Source organism: Chiloscyllium plagiosum, chromosome 24, assembly GCF_004010195.1.
Source record: "Chiloscyllium plagiosum isolate BGI_BamShark_2017 chromosome 24, ASM401019v2, whole genome shotgun sequence".
NCBI lineage: Eukaryota > Metazoa > Chordata > Chondrichthyes > Orectolobiformes > Hemiscylliidae > Chiloscyllium > Chiloscyllium plagiosum.
In genome coordinates, this window is record NC_057733.1 from 47,447,024 (window position 1) to 47,470,842 (window position 23,819).

Sequence of the window (23,819 nt, forward strand, 5' to 3'; positions counted from 1 at the left end):
CCCACCCCACCCCACCCCCAACAGTGTTGTACTGTTCTATGTTCCACCCAGAGAAGTTTCAGTTCTCAATCGGAAAAAAACTCGGCCCCTCTGACAGGGTCCGCATTCCCTCAGTGCATTTCCAAACCCAAAACCCCACAGAACCAACCGACAGTGCTGGAGAAACTCAGCAGGCTCTGGCAGCATCTGTGGTGAGAGGAACGGTGTTAACGTTTCCAGTCCGGTGGCTCTACTTCGGAGTGCTGCATGGGCTGAAACAGTGACCAAAAATCTCGGCAACATCTCGGCCGTTCAGATATCTGCACAGAACCAACGTTTCAGAGTGTTGAATAAACGGGCCTCATTAACTGGCTTTTGACTCGGAGGCAAATATTACAGGCATCAAGCCTGGCACCTCTGTAAGGAGAGAATCCTGTGTGACCCAGATAAGTGTTCACTGGGACATTTGCCCAGTTTGCGGTGATCTTGTTTAAACGATTTAGACAGCGTACAATATATCATGGTGGAGTTTTGAAATATTTATCCTCCATTGACTGAGTGGGCTTAAGGCCATTTCAGTGTACGCTGTTTCTCCTCATCAGGACGACAGTAATGCAGAGGGAGTGCAGGCCGATTGTGCCTGGCCCAGATAGTGCAGGGCTCCACACCAAGCAGGGCCTGTGATGGGAGCACAGAAATACTCATTGCTTTCTTCCAAGCACAGCAGGCTCAATGGGAGGGAAAGACTGAGACCAATATGTATTGTAACTCATTGGAATGAATTGATGTGGTCCTGTAACCTGTGGGTAAGAGACCCTAACTAATACAGGCACCATCTGAATAAAGCTCAGTGTCTCCCCTCTGTCCCTGGATGTTGTAAGCATTGGACCGCAGATGCTGGAATCTGAAACCAAAGGAGCAGAAGGTGCTGGAGTAACGCAGGCACAGCGGCTGGGTCTCCCTTTCCATTTCCGTTGCATGCTGCTGTTATTGTTGGAAATGTGGCTTACGGGGGGGTTAATCCTTGTTAGAGTTCAAAGAGCGCAGCCACTCAAGGACTTGTGGTTGAATAGAGACAGATATTGCCTCCTCACCTCAAGTTGTCACTCTACCCACCCCCATCCCCACCCTCCCATCCCGGTTCTCCCGCTGGGATTTGGGCCCCCTTGCTCTTGCCAAAAGCTACCTTGCTGCGTCGACATGGTTATGGAGGGAGACTCCGAGAGGACGAGGGAGCAGATGCCAACTGCCTGTGGCCTGGCGCTGAGAGTTAACATACAGCAATGAAAGGCAAATTCATGGAGCTGAAATAACTAAACAACACGTACTTAGAGAGCACCTTGGACATGATGAAGCATTTTAAGGAATTTTCCAGGAATGCTAGCAAGCAAACCATGACAATGAAAGAGAAATAACATTAATATAATGCCTATCGTGACATTGGGATGCCCCGATTCTAGTGGAATGGAATTAAAATACAGGAATCAGATTCCTGGTGAAGGGCTTTTGCCCGAAACATTGATTTTCCTGCTCCTCGGATGCTGCCTGACCTGCTGTGCTTTTCCAGCACCACTGTAATCTAGAATCTGGTTTCCAGCGTCTGCAGTCCTTGTTTTTACCTATTTCATTAATCAGCACTTAAAGAAGCAGTTTTCCCAAATCCTTGTCATGGGGAAAGAAAATAAAAAAGAAACAAAAAATAAACAGCCTCCAATTGTGTCAGGGAATCTATTACATGATTGGCTAGGTTCTTTAAAATGTCTGACCAGGTCTCCTAATGTTGGCCTGGGAAAAATCACTTCCTATTGTCATCTTATTTCATTGATGCACTCGGACACTGGAGTGACAGTATGGCGAAGGGAGTATAGAATATAGATATATTAATAAATTGGGCCAGTTCTGTGAAGGTCTTTTTTAATTAAAAAGGTCAGAAAGTCATTCTGTAACAGTGATCCAGAACAGGACCTGAGGAAACCAATCCCCTCTTCCACCACCACCCCCACTGCAATCTTGATCTATAAGATGTTTATACTGAGGAGATTATGACTGGCAGAGTAAACTAACACCATTATTGGGTTTGTTTTGACTTCAGAGCGCAATATTCTTTTTTTTACTTCAGTTTAGAAAAATTCCAGAGTTCAGTTGAAAAGACAGAATAGTTTCAATGAGCAGGGAAAGCTAGGTTTTTTAATCCCAGTTCAGCTCAGGGAAACCAGTCACATCAGAAGAAATGAGTTCTTTTTAAGTTTTCAAAATACTTTATTTTTGATGCTTTTCACACACATCATTAAATTCAGTTGCAAATATATTAACATTTTCCTAAGGTTGTACAAATATCGGAAATTAAAAAGGATAAGCAGCAGAATAAATCCACTTAAGACACCAAGTTACAGTTTTAAATGCAAATAAAATTTATAAAACAGACTACATTTCACACATGCATACATACCCACACGCACAGACACACGTCGCATTTTACATTCAACACCTCTGCTGATTCCACACTGACAGTAGGCTCTTGATAGGAGAGAGTGAGCACTGCAGATTAGATTAGATTAGATTCCCTACAGTGTGGAAACAGGCCCTTTGGCCCAACAAGTCCACACCGACCCTCCGAAGAGTAACCCACCCAGACCCATTTCCCTCTGAATGATGCACTAACACTACGGGCAATTTCCCATGGCCAATTCACCTGAGCTGCACATCTTTGGACAGTGGGAGGAAACCGGAGCACCCAGAGGAAACCCACGCAGACACGGGGAGAATGTGCAAACTCCACACAGACAGTCGCCCGAGGCTGGAATCGAACCTGGGACCCTGGAGCTGTGAGCCATCATGCCGCCCTATGCTGGAGCTCAGAGTCGAGAGTGTGGTGCTGGAAAAGCACAACAGGTCAGGCAGCATCCAAGGAGCAGGAGAATCGACGTTTCGAGCATAAGCCCTTCATCAGGAATCAAGTAGGCTCTTGATATCAATGTGACCTTAAAGAATGCCATCAATGTAAGTAACCAGCACACGTGCTTTTCAAAGAGGCTGCTTTGCAATGGAATTGAGTTCCATTCTGTGAAGCTACTGCACCAAGGATGCTTGTATCGAGTCTTCGATATGTCAGAATTGAGAACGCTTCAACCTTCAGAATTGTGAGGGGTTCGTGATTGCAAACTTGGGAATCGCAAAATTATCTCTGTGGCCCCCGCAAAGCAAAAACCCAGGAGGCAATCAGTTAGGTCCAAACTTAGAGTTGAGATTGGTGTCTAATTTCTCTGGCCTTGAGTCCCTGTGATGGATTGTGTTGGGAAATAACTTGAAACTTTGTTTTGCTGTTTGCATTCGTTTCGTTCTGTGTTCTATTGTTGAGGAACATCTGCAGCCTCATGTGCACATTTTTCATTCGTATTCGCTACAAACAAAATTAGGAAGTATGATCTATCAAGCCAGCTTTCATACAGGGAACTGATTTGTCCAACACTGCCTTCAGCTGAAATTGTAAAGAAATGGATAAGATAGAAGCTGGGAGGTTGTTTCCATTGGCAGGTGAAACTAGTGGAAAGGGGTATAGCCTCAGAGTAAGAGGGGGGGACAGATATAGGACTGAGTTGAGGAGGAACTACTTTACCCAAAGGGTTATGAATCTGTGGAAGTCCCTGCCTAATGAGGCTACCTTGTAGAATATTTATAGGCAAAGCAATTGATTTTTTGACCAATAAAGGAATTATGGATTATGGAGAGTGGGCGGGTCAGTGGAGCTAAGTCCAGGAAAAGGATAAAGTCCTTACAGTGTCAGATCAGGCCATTCAGCCCACAAAACCCTCCAAAGAGCATCCCACCCCCGTAACCTTGCATTCCCCGTGGCTAATCCACTGCTAACCGGCACGCTACAGGTGATTTAGCATGGCCGACCCACCTAACCTGCACATCTTTGCACTGTGGGAGGAAACCCACGCAGGCACAGGGAGAATGTGCAAACTCCACACAGACAGTTGTGTGAGGCTGGAATCGAACCCATGCTGTGAGGCAGCAGTGCTAACCACTGATCCGCCATGCCGCCTTGCTATGTTGGTGTGAAGATCAGCCGTGATCTTAATGAATGGTGGAGCCGGCTCGCTGGGCCAGATGGTCGACTCCTGCTCCGTGTTCCCACCTAACAACAAAAACATTAACCTCCCTCTCCTGATGCACCTTCCATCCAGGTTGACTTGACATCCTGTTGGGTACAGACAAAATGCATTTGCTCATCCTGAGACACCCACCGGTCTGGGAGAATTGAGCAGATGTGAACGATAATTTCAAAGCTCAAAATTGCAGCAATTTGTCAGCAAAATTACATGATTAACGTCATCATCCACGGTGTGGGATTTTCTCACTATTTCATGTTCGCAATCGGGCCTACATGAATCCTTTAGACAGATCATGGTCAGTGAATTCTCTGGTCCTGTTTTCCCAGTGTGTGTTCCTGAGGGCTGCACAATGGCCAAGCCCAGGAATGATTGCCAGGTCGTTCCTCAGCATGGCGTGTGTTTAGGGTGTGCTGGGCTAACGTTCCACAGCCATTCTCTCACTGGGAACATACGGCATGGATTTGTGTAAAAGTCTTATTTTTTGACACTAATTTTCTAGGCTAAAGGTCGCAGGGTAAACCTTTACATGGGACAATGTTTCACGGAGATTGACATATGTGAGCCCAAGTGAAACCCAAAAAGGCTCATAAGTGGAATTAAGTAAAAACCAACGAGATTAAAGAATTGATTACAATCAGAGTTTGATCAGTTTCATAATTAGAATAAATAAAACTAGACCATTAACATTTAAATGTTTTTAAGCATTTACTTGCCAGTATACAATTTTGTTAGCATTAATTTCATGAAATCATTATGAATTTGGACCTTTAGGTATGATAATGCTTTGGTTTCTAATCTAATTGTTGGCTCACAGTAGATAAGGTTACACATAGAAATTGACATGTTGCTGCAATGTCTGCTTTTTAACTTATAATGTGTTTTACTGTTTTAAATAAAGTACCCACAGGTAGCTGATTAATTGTTCAAATATTGTCAGTAACATGACACAGCCAGACCACATTGACATTGTTCAGACAGCTAAGTCACAGCCCCTGGTCATTCCTTTGTTTGGCTTAGCCACAGAACTCCTCCACTGTGGAAGCAGGCTGTTCAGCTCATCAAATCCACACTAACCCTCCGAAGAGCATCCTAACCAGACCCACCCCATTGCTATGTTTCTCATCGCCAATCCACCTAGCTTAGGTATCCTATGGACAATTTCCCATGGCCAATCCATCTACCCTGCACATCTTTGGACTGTGGGAGGAAACCAGAGCACCTGGAGGTGACCCACACAGACATGGGGAAAATGTGCAAACTCCACACAGACAGTCACCCGAGGCAGGAATTGAATCAGGGTCTCTGGTGCTGTGAGGCAGCTGTGCTAACCACTGAGTTACCGTGTGACCATCTAATCCTGCTCAAGCATGTATCATCCCTCCTGTTCACAGCACCATTAGCACCGTGAGCTGGGACTGAGAGACCTGAACAATGGATTTAACTATCTTTGGGAGTCTTAGACAGGAATGGGAGGATGTTGGAAAAGGGTGTGAATGGTGTTGAGGTCCCACACTTGTACCGGATCCAGTCTGTCAATGTACCTGACAGAGGGAGGGTTATTCACTCGGTCTGTCAATGTACCTGACGGTGGGAGGGTTATTCACTCGGTCTGTCAATGGTACCTGACAGAGGGAGGGTTATTCACTCGGTCTGTCAATGGTACCTGACAGAGTGAGGGTTATCCTCCCATACCCCCCTCACTGTTTTCACCCTCTGTGTCCTTTCTCACTTCCATATGAAGATACATGGAGTGTGGAAGCATTTACAATCTTCTGCTGTCTTCCAGGGAGCGTCCGTTGAAGTCCTAGAGAACACAGTGGAAAAGTGGAAAAGATATTCCGATGAATGTTTCCGAAACATGTCCCGGACCTCACAGCCGAAAGGTAGGATGACCCCCCCCCCCATTCCCCCAATCCTTCCCCTCCCCCAACAGCCCCACTCCCCAACCTGAACTCCGAGGTTGTGATATAGTTTGAGGACTCAGGAGGAGACTCCTGGATTTGTGTCTCTGGGAGGAGGGGTGGAGGCTGGAAGAGCTGTTACAGGATGATGAAAGCCTAATGGGGCACATCACCTCCCCAACCTGGATAGCCCAGCCTTCCCCATTTCCTTAAACTGCCCCCCCCCATCCCCCTTTGGGAGTACATGCCCCACTTTGATTCCACCCTCTGTTTCCATCCAATGTGACAGCCTTCACAGCATTCTCCTTTTCCACCATCAGAATCGCTGACATCATTTGTTGTGAAGGGTAATAATAATTAATGCAAAGATTATATTACTGGATTACAGTAGTTGCTATGTGTCTTGCCGATCTTTCACACATTGGGATAAAAGACCAGCTTGAAGCATTTGCGCCAATCTTCAGCTGAGTGGATGATCCATCTTGGGTTCCTCCAGTGGTACCCAGCGTCACAGATACCAGTCTCCAGCCAATTCGATTCACTCCACGTGATATCAGAAGAACACTTGGATGCACTGGATACTGCAAAGGCTATGGGCCCTGACAACATTCCAGCAATTGTACTGAAGACTTGTACTCCAGAACTGGCCGCACCCTTGGCCAAGCTGTTCCTGTACAGTTACAACACTGGTATCCACCTGATGATGTGGAAAATTGCCCAGGTATATCCAGTACACACAGAACAGGACAAATCTAACCCAAACCATCACATCAGTCTACCCTCGATCAAGTTCATTGACGACTGCACAACGTTTAGCACCCAATATGGCTGCGCATAACCTGAAGCAGTCCATGTCTAGATGCAGCAAGACCCCGGACAATATCCAGGCTTGAGCTAACTAGTGGGTTCACACAAATACCAGGCAATGACTATCTTCAACATGGGAGGATCTGTGTTATTGGCCACTGAATCAACATCCTTGGGGGTTACCATTGACCAGAACCTGTACTAGACCAGCCAAGTAAATACAGTGGCTGCAAGAGCAGGTCAGAGGCTAGGAATACTGCAGCAAGTAACTCACCTCCTCACTCCTAAGTCTACAAAGTATATCTACAAAGCACATCTACAAGGCACAAGTCAGGAGTGTGATGGTATACTCCCCACTTGCCTGGATGGGGGCAGCTCCAACAACACTCAAAAAGCTTGACACCATCCAGGGACAAAGCAGCCCCCGCTTGATTGGCATCACATCCACAAACACCCACTCTCTCCACCACCGACGCTCAGTAGCAGCAGTGTGTACTATCTACAGGATGCGCTGCAGAAATTCACCAACAATCCTCAGACAGTACCTTCCAAGATATGAACAGCCCCCTACAAATGTCAAGGCCTCTTGCTTCAGGTTTCCATGTTGACTTTTCCACATGCTGCAGGAAGCAGGTGAGGCCAAAACATTGAATGTTTTCAAGCAGGTGACAGATCTTGTTCTGAAGGTAAGAGATTCGAAGGTATGGGGGGGGTGTGCGGGGGAAAGCAGAAACAGGGGCCTAAGTTAACATCAGCTTCCATCTGCAAACCTTCTGTCTTGTGTGTTTTCTCGGTAGGTGTGGTGTGTAACCGAACCTTTGATAAGTACGCCTGCTGGCCCGACGGTCTCCCAAACACCATTGTGAATGTCTCCTGTCCCTGGTACTTACCCTGGTATAATACAGGTAAAAGTCTTACGCTGAGAACGTACCGTGAGGTCCTTTGATTTAAAGTGAAATAGATTTGCAGCAGGGATGTAGCATTATAGAGCCATCCAGTGCTAAAGAGGCCCTTCGGCCCATCGGGTCTGCACTGACCTTAAACCTCATCCCATTTACCAGCACTTGGCCCACAGCCTTGAGTGTTATAATGTGCCCAAGGTACTTTTTAAAGGATATGAGGCAATTTGTCAGCAAAGCTCAGGACATCAATGGCCAATCTGTGCCATTATTGCATTTGTCCTCTCGGATCACAACACACTCACTCTCAGCATGGATTAATGCTCCTCTTCTTTGTTTAACGTATGCACCATATTTATGCTGTTGTTTCTCAGTAACTCACACATGTAGGAGTTTGCGATACTCTCCTTGCGCTAACCGGTCACTCATGAACACAAAATGCAGAACATTGTGGCTGAATCGTGAGCTTACCCATTTAATCAACTCAAAGAGTCATAGAGATGTATTTCATGGAAATAGGTCCTTCGGTCCAACCCGTCCATGCCGACCAGATATCCCAACCCAATCTAGTCCCACCTGCCAGCACCCGGCCCATATCCCTCCAAACCCTTCCTCTTCATATTCCCATCCAGATGCATGTTCCAGCCTCCACCACCTCTTCTGGCAGCTCATTCCATACACATACCATCCTCCACATGAAAAAGTTGCCCCTTAGGTCTCTTTTATATCTTTCTCCTCCCACCCTAAACCTATGCCCTCTAGTTCTAGGCTCCCCCATCCCAGGGAAAATACTTTGTCTATTTATCCTATCCATGATTTGATAAATCTCCATCAGGTCACCCCTCAGCCTCCGACGTTCCAAAGAAAACAACCCCAGTCTATTCAACTCTCCCTAAAGCTTAAACAGTTTCCAGTCTTCCGGTGTCACCAGAGTTTAATGTAAAGGAGGTGATTAATGTCTCTGTCTTTTACAGTGCAGGATGGCTTTGTGTTCAGAAAGTGTGGACCTGACGGTAACTGGGTGATGGACTCCATTAGACAGCCCTGGAGGGACAGTAGCCAATGCAAAGATGACCCCAAGGATGACCGAGCTCAGGTAAGAGTGCGGATATCCCAAGCACCGGAACGATCGAGTAATTACAGGAGTCGCAGTGGGTTTTGCAAGTGTTTGTACAGGGGGCAGCAACACATCACATGACAGTGAAAGCCCCACCTACACCAGTCCTGCTCCAAACTTTATTTGTTGAGCTAAAGACATGGAATATTACGCCAGGATTTTAACAATACTGCTGTTTAGCCGGGAAGTGGTGGACAGTTAATCCAGACATAGGTTCTGGATCAGTGGTGCTGGAAGAGCACAGCAATTCAGGCAGCATCAGACAAGCAGCAAAATTGACATTTCGGGCAAAAGCCTTAATCCAGACACCCAGGTAATGTTCTGGGAGTACAGGTTCAAATCCCACCATGGTCGATGGTGGAATTTGAATTCAATAAAAATCTATGAGTCTCAAGATGGCCATGAACCACTGTTGATTGTTGGAAAATCCCATCTGGGTCACTAATATCCTTTAGGGAAGGAAACTGCCATCCTTACCTGGTCTGGCCTCCATGTGACTCCAGACCCACAGCGATGTGGTTGACTCTTAACTGCCCTCTGGGGTAATTAGGAATGGGCAATAAATGCTGGCATAGTCAGCGACGTTCACATCCTATGAATGAATAATAATTTTAAAAAGCTGAACTTTGAGTCATATTTTATAGAAACAGTTCTAACCCTGCACTGTGGAAAAGGAGTCAGGAGGTGGGGGGTCTCGGACTCGAGTTTCAAAGAGCTAGTAACAGCTCAGTGGGATGAATGGCCTCTGTACTATGCCTTCCTGTATTACCTTCTAAAGTTTCCACACTTTTGTATTGATTTCTCAGATATTCTCTGATCTCCATCCGTCATTTCAACATCAATCTCTCAACTGTTTCATCAGAATGAACAAAAGTGTCCTCTTCCCCACATTTCTGTACCGAACAGTTCAGGGGTTCCATCTGGACATCACTGAGCTGCTGTGTGACCCATCATGCCTTTGTTAATCGGTATTTTCTGTCACTTTTCAGCAGGAACAGGGGAAGATATTACATGGCTTCAAGATAATGTACACAGTGGGATATTCGCTGTCCTTAGGAACCTTAGTGTTGGCCCTGGGAATTCTGGTGGGATTTAGGTAAGAATATTCTTTGGTAATGTTATCAAATATTGAACTGCTGTTAACTTGACCTTTCACCTTTAGTTCTCTGATCTTTCATTTCTAATTACAGTGCACTCACTTTTCACCTCTAATGTGCTACCGTCGCCTCTAGTCCTCTGACCTCTCACCTCTAGTCCTCTGACCTCTCACCTCTATCCAGGCCAGAGAGGTGGGTCAAAGTTGACCCATTCCCTCTCCAAGCTCATGCCAAGTGATTCCGTTGCAAAGAGTGCTCATATATTCTGCTGAGTGGTCAGCCTACACCAAGAGATGCTGGCCTCTTGTGGTGCAGTGGTATCGCCCATTCCTCTGGGTCAGGATGCCGGGCTTCAAGTCCCACCTGCTCCAGAGGTGTGTCACAACAGTCTGAAGGATTGCTTAGAAAATATTTTCACCAGGAGGTGTGATCAATGGGGAAAAAGTCAGGATGGGCCGTTGAAGATATTCTGGTGTTGGGGAAGAGTGAGCGGGGTCTAACTCCTCATCTCATTGCTCTACACCCAATCTTGCCATTCATGTCAGAGTCATGGTGTTTCCCAAAACTGGGGCAACATTCAACTTCCCCTCAGCTCAAACCTCACAGGATCAAATACCCCCTCCGCCAATATAAAACTTGTCTGACCCACAGCTGAATCCTGCATGGTTCCTAATCATCTCTATCTCTCCCCCAGGAAGCTTCACTGTATGAGGAACTACATCCACATGAACCTGTTTGCCTCATTCATCCTTCGAGCAGTCTCAATCCTCATTAAAGACGCTCTTTTCAAAACACAGTACAAACAAATCACAGAGGATGTTGACATTAAAGTCTGGTTTAACAATGAGGTAGGTCCTCTCTGGTGATTCTATGCTGCTTTGAAGGGGTAAGCACTCACTGGTAACAAGATCGTTGGCCACCATAGTTTTTTCTTACCCAATCCTTTCTTGGGATATCGGTGCCACTGGCAAGGCCAACATTTATTGCCAATCCTAGCTGCCCTTGAGCTGGGGTGGCACGATAGCTCAGTGCTACCTCACAGCACCAGGGTCCTGGGTTAAATTCCAGTCTCAGGTGACTATGCGGGGTTTACACATTCTCCCTGTGTCTAGGTTTCCTCCCACAGTCCAAAGATGTGCAGGTCAGGGTGGGTTGGGATGTGCAGGTTGGGTGGATTCACCATGGAAAATGCAGGGGTACAGGGATTGGGTGGGAACTCTTTGGAGGTTCGCTGTGCTAAATGGCCTGCTTCCCCAGTGTAGGAATTCTAACTCAGTGTCTTGCCAGGTCATTTCCGAGGGCAGTGAAGAGCCCCCACATACCTGTGGGTCTGGAGTCCCATGGAGGCTAGGTCAGTTCAGGACGGCAGATTTCCTTCCCTAAAGGACATTAGCAAAGTGGATGGGTTTTGACAATGGTCACCATTAGGGTTAGCTTTTAGCTCCAGAATTTTGTTGGATTTGAACTCCACCCTCTGTTGAACTGGGATTCAAAACCCCCCGCCCCATCTCATGGACACTACCCTGGAGCCTCTGGATAACTGGCCCAGTGACCTTAAAACTACACTACCATCTCCACTGTGACAGTACAGCAGCCGTGCTCCTCTGGGGATTGATACTGCCTGATGAATCAGAAATATTCATGTCAGAAAATTGTCCAGCCAGTCAGGATTTGGGAAGTGTACATTATCAGAAGCATGTCACATGGGCCAGTGCATTTCTGGGCCTATTTGGTCCCTTCCCCCATTTCTAATTAAAGAGAAAGAACAAGAAAAAGACTTATGAGCTTTCTCCTAAGTCTTTGCTGTTCTTCAAATCCTTTTGACAATGGTCCAGTGTAGTTATCCCAAGGATCTAATGATTAGTGAACCGAACAGTATGCTTAGTTCAGGATTACACACGACGTTTAGTCCATAATTAGGAAATGAACACAGTCTTGATTGAATTCTGTTTCCCATCTGGTCTAGCCCAGGTTTAATGACAGACTATTAAAATGTTGGTGGAGTTTTTCAGGAACTGCCCAGAAGTGGGAGCTGATGTCTGGTAAGGTAACTGTCAGCTCGGGGGTGTGGGGGTGTGTACGTTTTTCTGAGAGTTTCTCTGTTGTCCATCAGGGCCCTGCCTGAAGTGATGCTGCCTTGTTCCCCCAGACAGTTTCAAAGCCCACGGCAAGAAACTGACCTGAAAATGGGCAAATCTTAAAGAATGGCACCCAGAGCACTGAATGAGTGACTGGATGATTTTACTGTCATGTGTGTTTTACAGTGAGATAAAACAGCCGAATACGGTGAAAAGCTTTCATACTGTCACCACGACGTGGCACCATTTTGATTAAGAATAAGAGAAAGGTTTAGCTTAAAAAGAGACCATCACTCCTGGTCAGGCTGCAGCAGTGGGACAGTGTTGTCCATTGGTTTGCACATCTTGTTGAATTAACTTCATTTCAATGGAGCAGTTTTAACCAATTGCCCTCATTGGGATAGAGGAGCCATTCAGATTTTACAGCCCACTGGGTCTCACTGTTACTAAGGTCAGCAGGGGGTCATACAGGGTGAAGAAGAAATCCAAGGGGCTTTGCTCTTGCTGTGGGTGAGCTTGGGGTGGGATGGGAACTTAACTAGGCAAGGCAGTGCCTGGCATCAAACTCTGCTGCCCAACCAGCTCAAGGCGAAAGTGAGGACGGCAAAAGCTGGAGATTAGAGTCGAGAGTGTGTTGCTGGAAAAGCACAGCAGGTCAGGTAGCATCCAAGGAGCAGGGGAATCGACGTTTTGGGCAAATGCCCTTCAACTGAGGAAGGCGATGTGGCAGAGGTAGCGAGTCTGCTTCAGGATGTGGCTAAAAAGCTTCAGGGCTGAGGAGATGACCTGGAGGGTGCAGTGAGAGAGAGACTCACTGAGGTCATAGAGTCATAGAAATGTACAGCATGGAAACTGACCCTTCAGTCCAACCCGTCCATGCTGACCAGATATCCCAACCCAATCTAGTCCCACCTGCCAGCACCCGGCCCATATCCCTCCAAACCCTTCCTATTCATATACCCATCCAAATGCCTCTTAAATGTTGCAATTGTACCAGCCTCCACCACATCCTCTGGCAGCTCATTCCATACACATACCACCCTCTGCGTGAAAAAGTTGCCCCTTAGGTCTCTTTTATATCTTTCCCCTCTCACCCTAAACCTATGCCCTCTAGTTCTGGACTCCCCGACCCCAGAGAAAAGACTTTGCCTATTTACCCTATCCATGCCCCTCATGATTTTGTAAACCTCTATAAGGTCACCCCTCAGTCTCTGTCACTCCAGGGAAAACAGCCCCAGGCTGTTCAGCCTCTCCCTATAACTCAAATCCTCCAACCCTGGCAACATTCTTGTGAATCTTTTCAGTACCTTTCAAGTTTCACAACATCTTTCCGATAGGAAGGAGACCTGAATTGCATGCAATATTCCAACAGTGGCCTCACCAACAGTGACCTCCTGTACAGCCGCAACATGACCTCCCAACTCCTGTACTCAATACTCTGACCAATAGAAAGAGGAGGAGAACTTCTTCAAGGTAGGCATCCTTGGAAGAGGCTTTGCAGTGTGGTTAAAATCAACCTGGAGGCAGTGAGGACTGCAAATGCTGGAGATCAGAGTCGAGAGTGTGGTGCTGGAAAAGCACAGCAGGTCAGGCAGCATCTGAGGAGCAGGGGAATTGATGCTTCAGGCAAAAGCGCGTCAACTCCAGCTAACCAGCTCCAGCTGAACTGTGTAAGGGAGCCACCCAAACTGCCCTGTTCCCACCTCACTCAAATGTCCCTATCCCCTTCCCTAGACTCCCACACCCACCTTTCCATCAGCCCTTCCTTTACACGTCCAGTTCCTTGATCCATGAACTTTGGGGAGGGGGGAGGGTGGAGTGTTGTCCTTCCAGTAACGACCACAACCTTCTCAGGGGCACTATTGAGAGCAAGAGCAGCCAGCATCTGATTGGCCAGCAGCCTCTCTCATTGGCAGGAAATGCCCCCACCCTCCCTCACACCAGGCAGGTGCGTCACTACCCAGCCACTGCCTGGTTGCTGCGTCACAAGCTGATGTCGCTGGAGAACATGACAGAGGGTCTCCCAACAACAGGCAGGACCTCGCCAACCTTTTAACAAGGTAACACCTGAGGCTCCACCCAATCCTGTGAGATTCCCACCCGGAGAGTTTGGGTTAAAGCTACGGGCTCCCTTCCATGGAATCCCAGTCCAGATGCAGAGCTTCACTCACTCAGACCCACCTTCAGGAGTTGGAGCATTCACTTCCTGCAGGATTTCCCCACCCAGTATCCTGTAGCTGGAGTGAATTTGATTCGGCCTCTGAACCCACACAGTATTGGGATCTGCACTGCTCCATCAATCCGAGAATGAGGAAGTGTGGACCATTGACAGTCCTCAGCCTGGTGTAAATAATTGCCAATTTAGAATCATAGAATCCTTACTGTAATGGAACAGGCCATTCAGCCCATCAAGTCTGCACTGAGCCCCTCAACCCCCCCTCATTCACCAGCCAAAGCAACCCAGACCACCCCATCCCTGTAATTCTGCATTTCTCATGGCCAATCCATCCTGACCTGCACATCTTTGGACTGTGGGAGAAAACTGGAGCACCCAGAGGAAACCCACGCAGACACGGGGAGGATGTGCAAACTCCACATAGAAACAGTCGCCCGAGGCTGGCACCGATTCCGGGTCCCTGGCGCAGTGAGGCAGCAGTGCTGCCCTGTGTGTGGGACAATTTAGGGAGAAGGAAAGTTGTACGATTGGCTGTAATCTCCAGCTGTACCAGGAGGCTCTCTGTTTCTTGCTGCGTTGACAAAACAGCTTAGTCATCAGTTGTGGGGAGTATTGCCCATGACCATCTTTCTCCCCCATGGCACCAAGCTCTGTCCACTTTAGGTCAGGGCCATCTGTAATCTCTGAAAGGGTTAATGCAGTGCTCACCTAATGATCCTAATCCATCACTGTGCTCCACTGTGTTGGAGACAGTCTTAGTTCCTCAATAAACTGGACTGCATCTCCCACTGACGACACATCTTTCATAACATATTCCTTGTCCGTTTTCCCATTGCTTGCAACTGATAGAACTATACCCCCTTTACACATGTTCCCCGCAACAAACCAAGTGCATTAACTAAATCTATTTCCCGTTAATCTGTTGCAATTGTCAGAAACAACACTCTTTGGTAACTTATAATGTCACACTGGCTGCTATGCTAACTCAGAAACTGTGTAGTTACTTTCCAAAAAGAAACTTCCTTCATAAAATTTGAAAAAAAAAGACATTACAAGGTACTTTAACTTAAAAATGACAAGAGAGTGCAATAAAATTCAACTTGAGCATGTTTAAACCTTTGATGTCACACCACACTTCCAATTCTCTTGATATTTAAATTAGCACTTCATGTCAGTCACGAAGTCTGAGGACATAACAGTTCCAATTGCAAATTCCAGAAAGTCCAATCGAATTAATCTTTTTCTGGATGCATTAAACTGAGATGCTGTTAAAGATATGGAGCAGACAGGGAACTCTCCTTGTTTCCCAGCTCATGCTAACCCTAATCTAAAATCGGGAAAACAGGATCATTGTCATCTTGCTGTTGTTTGGATTCTGTGGGAATTCTCTAGGGAACGTAAAGGGGTAGCTGATGGAAAGTGGGTGTTCTGAGATCAAAGCTAGTCCACACAGTGTTGGGCAGAGTGGAGGCAGGGATTTACCTAACCGTACCTGAGCATGGAGAGTGTGTACCTACACTGGTTACCAGGTTCCATCTCTCGCTGCGGATATTCCCTCACCTTGCTGAACACCTAAGTAGCGATGGGCAAAGCAGGATGTACCTGAAGGGTTTCGATCCCACTCCCATGGGAAGGGGTTTAACCATCTTGTGAGAATTTGATTTGACCGGGTACACGGGACAGTTTTCACATCCCGGCCTGAGTTTGCTCCCTGTCCCTGCCCACTCCTGCCAATTCTCATCTGGGCAGTGGGTGAAGTGGGGTTCAGTCTGTCTTCCTCATCGATCTAAGCCCCGACATTCCCTTACACATCCTGACCTCGTGCCCTTGATTTCCCAGTTAATACCAGTTGATAACAACTGGAGCATGCACTTGGACACACTCAGCTGACGCAGTATTTACAACATGAACAGCTCCTTGTTGTTCTTGACAGCGCAGAAAGAGACCATTCTTCTCCATTGGTCAAAGCTGGGACTTATGCTGCACACAAGCCTCCACCCAGGGCTCTTGTGGTGTCATGGTAGCATCCCCACTTCTGGGCCAAAAGATCAGAGTTCTAATCCCATCTACCACGGAGGTATGTCTGAACAGATTCGTCAAAAATCCCTAACTTGCCTCCCACCCTTTAAAGGACTCACCCTCACGCCTCAACCACCCTTTTGCTGCAGCAAGTTCCACAGTCCAGCCACTCTCTGGATAAAGGCATTTCACCTGAATGCCCTTTTGGATTTGTGGATTGGTTGTATTTCTGTCCTTAGTCTTGGTCTTCCACAAGTAGAAACATCCTTTCTAAGAAAAAAACCCAAAATCAAAGTTATCAATAACTTTTGTTGCCTTTACCGTCTCTATCGAATTAGTTCTCTTTTCCGGGAAAGGAAGCCCCCCCACCACCAAATGCGCAGTCCTTTGTGAACGATACGACCTCTCAGTTTCTGTAGCGTTCCTGTGAAGCTGTTTCATGTTCTGAATCAATTTTTTATTGGAGACAGGAAGTGTTTATGGTTCAGGGGTGGGCTAAGTGAGGTTCTGTACAAGTTTGACATCACTTCTCAACTCTATCCTCCCCTAGCCCCAGAAACAAACCCACATACTTCCTTTCATCTTCTTGTGGCCTCACTGACCTCTGCCTGTTTTCAAGTTTAACTTCAAATCCCGTGGCTCTTCAAATTCGTTGGGAGATTTGTTTTTGTTGGGATTATGAGACCTCCTGCCTAAATCGATGGGCTCTCGCTGATCTATCTCACCATTCATTTTGTTCTCACATATACTGTACATTCGCACACACACTGTACAGTCATACATACACATTGTACACACACATTACACTCACACTGTACACTCACACATATTGTACGCACACACACTATACATTCATACACACTACGCACACGCTGTACACACACACTTTACACACAAACTATATACACACACTGTACACACACTACACTCACACTGTACAATCACACTGTACGCGCACGCACACTGTACACATACACTGAACACACACACACTGAACGCTCACATACACACTGTACACACACACAGTGCACACACACGCACACTATACACCCACACATTATACACTCACACGCACCCACACTGTACACTCACACATACTGTGTACACTCACACACACTGGACACACACACTGGACACACACACATTGTACACTCACACTGGACACTCTCACACACTCACACATACTCTGTACACTCACATGTACTGTACACTCATACTGGATACTTACACACACATTGTACACTGTGCACACACACTTTAAACTCACACATTGTACACACACACTACACTCACGCTGTACAATCACACCGGACGCACAAGCACACTGTACATACACACTGTGCACACACATTATATGCTCACACACTACACACACACACACACTGTGCACACACACTTTAAACTCACTCTCTCACACACATACTGTACACTCACACATACTGTACACTCAAACACTGTACACTCACACACACAGTACACTCACGCACTGTATACTCACACACTATACACTCACACACACTGGGCACTCACACATGCACTGACACACACACACACATTTTACACATTGACACATTGTACACATACGCAAGCATTTTACACATGATGCACACAAACATTGCATGCACACATATTTCATGCACATGCACACATTTCACACACACACACTCTTACATACACTCACACGCACATACCACACATTCACACACATTTTATACACATCCATTGTGCATACACACATACACGCACGCACACTGCTGCACCCATTGAGTGATGAACGGTCTAACCTATATTTCCGTCTTTCGAACAGACTGCAGCAGGTTGCAGAACAGCTCAAGTGCTCATGCAGTACTGCATCGGGGCAAATTACTATTGGCTGCTGATTGAAGGGATCTACTTACACAATCTGCTGGTGATCGCCGTCTTCTCTGAAAAGAGCTACTTTAATATTTATTTATGCATCGGCTGGGGTAGGTGGTTCAGTTCACTCCTGCTCATTGTTATCTGGGAACAGGGATTAACCAGCATCAGTCAGATCTCCATCATGACCATTTCCAACAGACCCCAGAACTTCCAAAGGAATCAGGGTTGGATCAGTGGATCATGCACTGACAGGTGTCTCCAACAACTAGAGTTACAGAGATGTACAGCACGGAAACAGACCCTTTGGTTCAACTCATCCATGCTGACCAGATATCCTACCCTAATCTAGTCCCATTTGCCAGCACTTAGCCCATATCCCTCCAAACCCTTCCTATTCATATACCCATCCAGATGCCTTTTAAATGTTATAATTGTACCAGACTCCACCACTTCCTCTGGCAGCTCATTCCATACACGCACCACCCTCTGTGTGAAAAGGTTGCCCCTGAGATCCCTTTTATATCTTTCCCCCCTCACCCTAAACCTATGCCCTCTAGTTCTGGACTCCCCGACCCTAGGGAAAAGACTTTGTCTATTTATCCTATCCATGCCTCCCATGATCTTATAAACTTCTACAAGGTCACCCCTCAGCCTCTGACACTCCAGGGAAAACAGGCCCAGCCTTTTCAGCCTCTCCCTGTAGTTCAAATCCTCCGACCTTGTCATCATCCCTGTAAATCTTTTCTGAACTCTTTCAAGTTTCACAACATCCTTCCTATAGGAGGGAGACCAGAATTGCATACAATATTCCAAAAGTGACCTAACCAATGTCCTGTCCAGCTGCAGTATGACCTCCCTACTCTGATGATATGAGGAAAGCGAGCTGCGAGTAAAAAGCACACACAGAGGCAATGTTCTGGGAGCACACTCTTCTTCTGAATGGATTCCCAGTTTGACATCACAGTAACCCAAGTTGTACTGTTTTCTGTTGGCTTGCAGGAGCACCGGTGTTATTCGTTGTTCCCTGGGTGGTTGTCAAGTATTTATATGAAAATACTGGGTAAGTTGACTCCATGGCATAAATGCTTGGTTCTGAAGCCTGTGTCCCTCTCTCTGACAATACTTTAAAAATATTAAGTTAAAAATCACACAACACCAGGTTATAGTCCAACAGGTTTAATTGGAAGCACACTAGCTTTCGGAGCGATGCTCCTTCATCAGGTGATTCTGGTGGTTAGTGGTGTCGATAGTAGCCATGATTCGGAGATGCCGGTGTTGGACTGCGGTGTACAAAGTTAAAAATCACACAACACCAGGTTATAGTCCAAATCTTAAAAATATTATTTTGTCCTGGGCTTTTCTTGAAGAGAGTTCATAAAGACAGCGGTACTGAAGAGTCTAGAGAGTTTGACAGTTTAACAATGGCAGGGGAGTGGCCAGTACTCCCTGTTCAGGTTTTTTTCCAGTCTTTTATTTTGCTGTGGCAGTACAGGATATTGGAGTCCAGGGGAGTCGCAAGCTTCAGAAAACGATCCCTCTGACTTTCTCTGAAATCTCCCTCAATGCTGTTCCCTCCTGCCTGTAAGAATCTGTGTTTGACTTTCCCTTTTTGCCAAGAGTTGTGTATATGGGATGTTGCTGTATTGCAACAGATAATTAGTGTTCGTTGCTGTATCAGGTCAGTTAAGTTTTACAATAAGATAAGTTATTCTAAATTTCGCCTTTTTATTTGTTCGCATTTCAGCTGTAGTGTTTAAATAAATTCTGTTTTGCCTAAATCAGACTGGTTTGACCAATTTGAGACTTTGGAGAAGATTTGTAGCTCAGATTTGACCAGCTGTATCACCCTGGAATATCCACTTCACAAAGCAAATGGTAGGGTCTAGGCTAGTCCATAACACCTTTTCCCAACTCCAAGATGGAGGGGGTAAGTGCACTGGCAATCAAGCCACCCCACTTCGCAAGCCTCAGACATAGGGAGATGACCAACTGAATGACCACGATGGCCCATCTGCCATCTAGCACAAAACAGACTCACACTAGGTTTCACCAAAATACTTGCCGGGCTAGTACAGACACAATGAGCTGAATGGCCTCTTTCTAAGTTATAACACGATGTGAAGATGCTGGTGGACAAAATCAGAATCACATGATATCAGATTATAGTCCAACAGGTTTATTTGAAATCACAAGCTTTTGGAGCGCTGCTCCTTCATTAAGTGAAGTAACAAAGTTCATTTCACGTAACAAAGGAGTAGCGCTCCAAAAGCTTGTGATTTCAAATAAAACTGTTGGACTGTAACCTGGTATGTGTGACTTCTAACTTACAATGATTTGCAATTAACCAATACCATGTAAACTTAAACTTTATCACCTTCAAACCCAAACATTCATCTGCATATAGATAGGTCACACAGCTCTGCAAATTGATGGAAAATAAGTTTTAAAAAAAAACAAATTCTGTAGAACAACGGTGGAATAAGATTACTTTCTTACTGTTTTATTTTTGGTTTCTGACAATGATATCACGGTGTTGACCACAGTGCAATAGAAGAGCCTCAATTTGACAGCTGATCAGTTGGACCTAGGGCTCTGCTCGCGTTAGAAATTCTTCTTTTCAGGGTCATTGAGTGTTTAATTTTTTGGTGAGAAAGAGTGAAACCTAATATCTCTACTAGGCTTTCCAGAGTTATGATTTCAACTGGACTGAGACAAACAGTGACTTAAAAATCTCAAGATTATCACTCATCAATTTTCCAAAGGCACTTGCTCACAGTTTGTCTGACAGTCTTGAAATAACAAGTCACCAAGTCACCCTTTATTCGCCAGCGCACAGTGGACTTTGACCAACCAACTCAGAGCCAGTCCCTACTGTGAGGGGAGTGAGGGGAGACTCTGAATCTCCTGTTTATATCTGTCAGCCAGGGCTCCCTGATTGGGGTTGTTAAACTGGACCAATCAGGGATCTTATACTCAATGAAATCCATCCGGCCCTGTTCCAATTACTATGTTTGAACGTTTTAAGTGCAGCTTCTCCAACTGTAACGTGACCTTGTGTAACCAATGAATGAACACTGCATAGTTCTGCTTCTGACCATCGAGTTGCCAGATGAGCCAGAGCTGATAGGTTCTCTGTAACACGGCAGTGTCCATTTTTCACGAAAGGCAGAAATTGCTGGGGAAACCCACCAGGTCTGGCAACCTCTGTAGTGGCGAAAATGGCAATTCAAGACCTGCAACTCTTCTTCAGATGTTGCCAGACCTGCTGAATTTCTCCAGCGAGTTCTGTTTGTTGTTCCAGATCTCCAGCATTCACAGTTCATTGTTCCATTTCCATTTTTCGCAGTTTATATTCCAAAGAGACATGTGTAGTCTTTAGAAGTGCTAAAGCCACCTACAAATGCTCTCTTATTTTCTGCAGACTATTTGAAGGATCAGTCTAGGCCTGTTTATATGAAGCCTGAGTGTATGACAGTCATTTTGTTTAATTATTCTGATGATACTGCGGCTCTATGAGGTGTCCTTTCTTTTTTACAACGAAAGGTTGAGAACAAGGTGCCAATCTGTCTACTCAGAACCAATAATGTAAACTGCTAGTGAGGCCTTGGGGTTTTTGTAAAAGTTGAAACAATAGAAGCAGCCTGAATGGGTGGGATTAAACTCCCAGGATTTTTAGTTTTAGGTTTTCAGTAGCAGTTGCTGGGGACTTGAAGTTCGGTTTGGATGCTGCTGTATGCCTTTCCCTGCGGCACTCTCTCTCAGAGTTTTCCCTTGCTGGTCTTTCTTCCAGGAGTGGAGAAACATTGCCTGTGAGGCAATCTATTTTACTGAATATGCCTCTGCCAAGAGTGTGTTTATGGGATGTTACTGTATTGGAACAGTTGATGCTTGGTAGTTAAAAAATCTATTATCCCATTAAATTTTCCAATAGAGTTAATTTATTTCAATTCTTTATTTTGTTGTATTTTAACTATAGTGTCAGAATAAAGTGTGTTTTGCTTCACAGTTGGTAGGTTGACCAATCAAATTACACCCAGAATGCAGCACCTCGCACTAGCCTATAAAACAAGAGAAAGTTAAGGTCTTGCCTAACCTCTTAATATATTTTGAGGGGATTTGGTCTGGACCGTAACACATTATTTAACCCATTTATCTCGTAAACTTGATCAGCGATGTTATTATGCACTTCTACGGTAGGTGACCCGGGATAGGGGCACTACCACTGCACCACAAAGCTGTTATGGAGCGTGAGTGCTTCACTCAGTGCAGTGATGACCATGTCAGAAGGGGAGCATAGAGTGTCCCATTCCATTAGAAAAGGTTGACTCTAAACGTGTCACCCACGGTGGGAAGTGCTGAGTGTGTATCCATTCACTCTGAGATTATATCAGAGGTTCCCACACACACATTCAGCAATGGTTACAATCCTGGATGGATTTGGTTTCTTTATCGTGGGGCTGGGGGATGGAGTGAGGCTGGAAGGTTGGGAAAATTCTTCCTATGAGAACACATCCAGGACAAAATCTGGCCATTCTGCCCAAAGGGTCTCTGCTGGTGTTAATGGTCTACCTTTCTTCACGTCATGCCACCAATGTGTTCCTGTCTCCCTTCTGAACTCAGGCAACCTCAGTGAAGTGATGATTCTCTACAGGAGCTTTGTGGTGCTGTGGTAGTGCCCCTGCCCCAAATTCTACCTACCATAGCAGTGCATAATAACATCTCTGACCAAGTATATTAGAAATATGGGTTAAATAATATATTATGGACCAGACCAACCCCCCCACCCCCATATATATTATGACCCCAAGACCCTAACATTTGCTTAACTGCCCCTCCAACAAATAAAGGAGCAAGTCAAGGAGTTGAATCCTTGATCAGAACATTCTGGAAAGGATTAATGCTCATAGGGATCGGAGGCCCACAAATCTCCAAGGGTTAGGAGTCTTCAAAACCCTTACCCTCTTCCATTGCCCATCCAGTGCACGCTCGGGGAACTGATCCTGGCTGAGGTCAGTCATACAGTCACTCAGGACAGAATAGGCCCTTCATCCCATCGACCTATCTGTACTAACCCCACTATCCAGCACCAGGCCCATAACCATGAATGTTATGACATTTCCAGTGCTCGTCCATGTGCTTTTTTTAAAAGGTTGTGAGGTTTCCCACCTCAGTTACCCTCCCAGATTCCTGTCACTCTCTGGATATCAATCCTAAAGGAAAAGTATTGAGCAATCCTCATGCATTTCTGTATCAGGTCAAAGTTTCATTGAGGCCTTGTGACAGTGACAGAGCCTGGGAGTTAGTGTTGATGGGCTAGCTGTATGGAAGCAGAGGAAGGAAGTGGGGGAGTCTGTCTCTGATGTTCAAACTTACTAACACCTTGTTTACCTCCAGGTGTTGGACAACAAACGAGAATATGGCGTACTGGTGGATTATCCGCTCTCCTATCCTGCTCTCTATACTGGTACAGTGGACAATATTTCACCCCATGTCCAAGATTTCATTGTCAAAATTCAAAACATACAGTCACATTAATTCTTGTGGCCTCTTGTTCTCTTATCTCCTAGATCAATTTCTTCATTTTTATCAGAATTATTCACATTCTTGTGTCTAAACTCAGAGCTCACCAGATGAGGTACACAGATTATAAATTCAGGTAAGACTCTCTCTATAGTCTCTCAGATTATCTTCCCCGTCCTGTCTCTCCCCTCCATTTGCCCATCAGTCACATTGCTTCCTTTCCCCACCCCTTTTCTTCCCTCCTGTTC

At 45.8% G+C, this 23,819-nt stretch overlaps 1 protein-coding gene across 1 annotated transcript in view; it reads left to right on the plus strand.

Moving 5' to 3' along the window:
• Positions 1-23,819, plus strand: part of gcgra (glucagon receptor a) — a 93,484-nt gene that overhangs the window by 61,540 nt on the left and 8,125 nt on the right. The window contains exons 3-11 of the mRNA XM_043715013.1: positions 5,884-5,980; positions 7,603-7,710; positions 8,679-8,800; positions 9,811-9,917; positions 10,613-10,766; positions 17,999-18,158; positions 19,051-19,111; positions 23,446-23,515; positions 23,619-23,707. Of these exons, the coding sequence (XP_043570948.1) occupies positions 5,884-5,980; positions 7,603-7,710; positions 8,679-8,800; positions 9,811-9,917; positions 10,613-10,766; positions 17,999-18,158; positions 19,051-19,111; positions 23,446-23,515; positions 23,619-23,707 (968 nt within the window). The remainder of the gene's footprint in view (positions 1-5,883; positions 5,981-7,602; positions 7,711-8,678; positions 8,801-9,810; positions 9,918-10,612; positions 10,767-17,998; positions 18,159-19,050; positions 19,112-23,445; positions 23,516-23,618; positions 23,708-23,819) is intronic.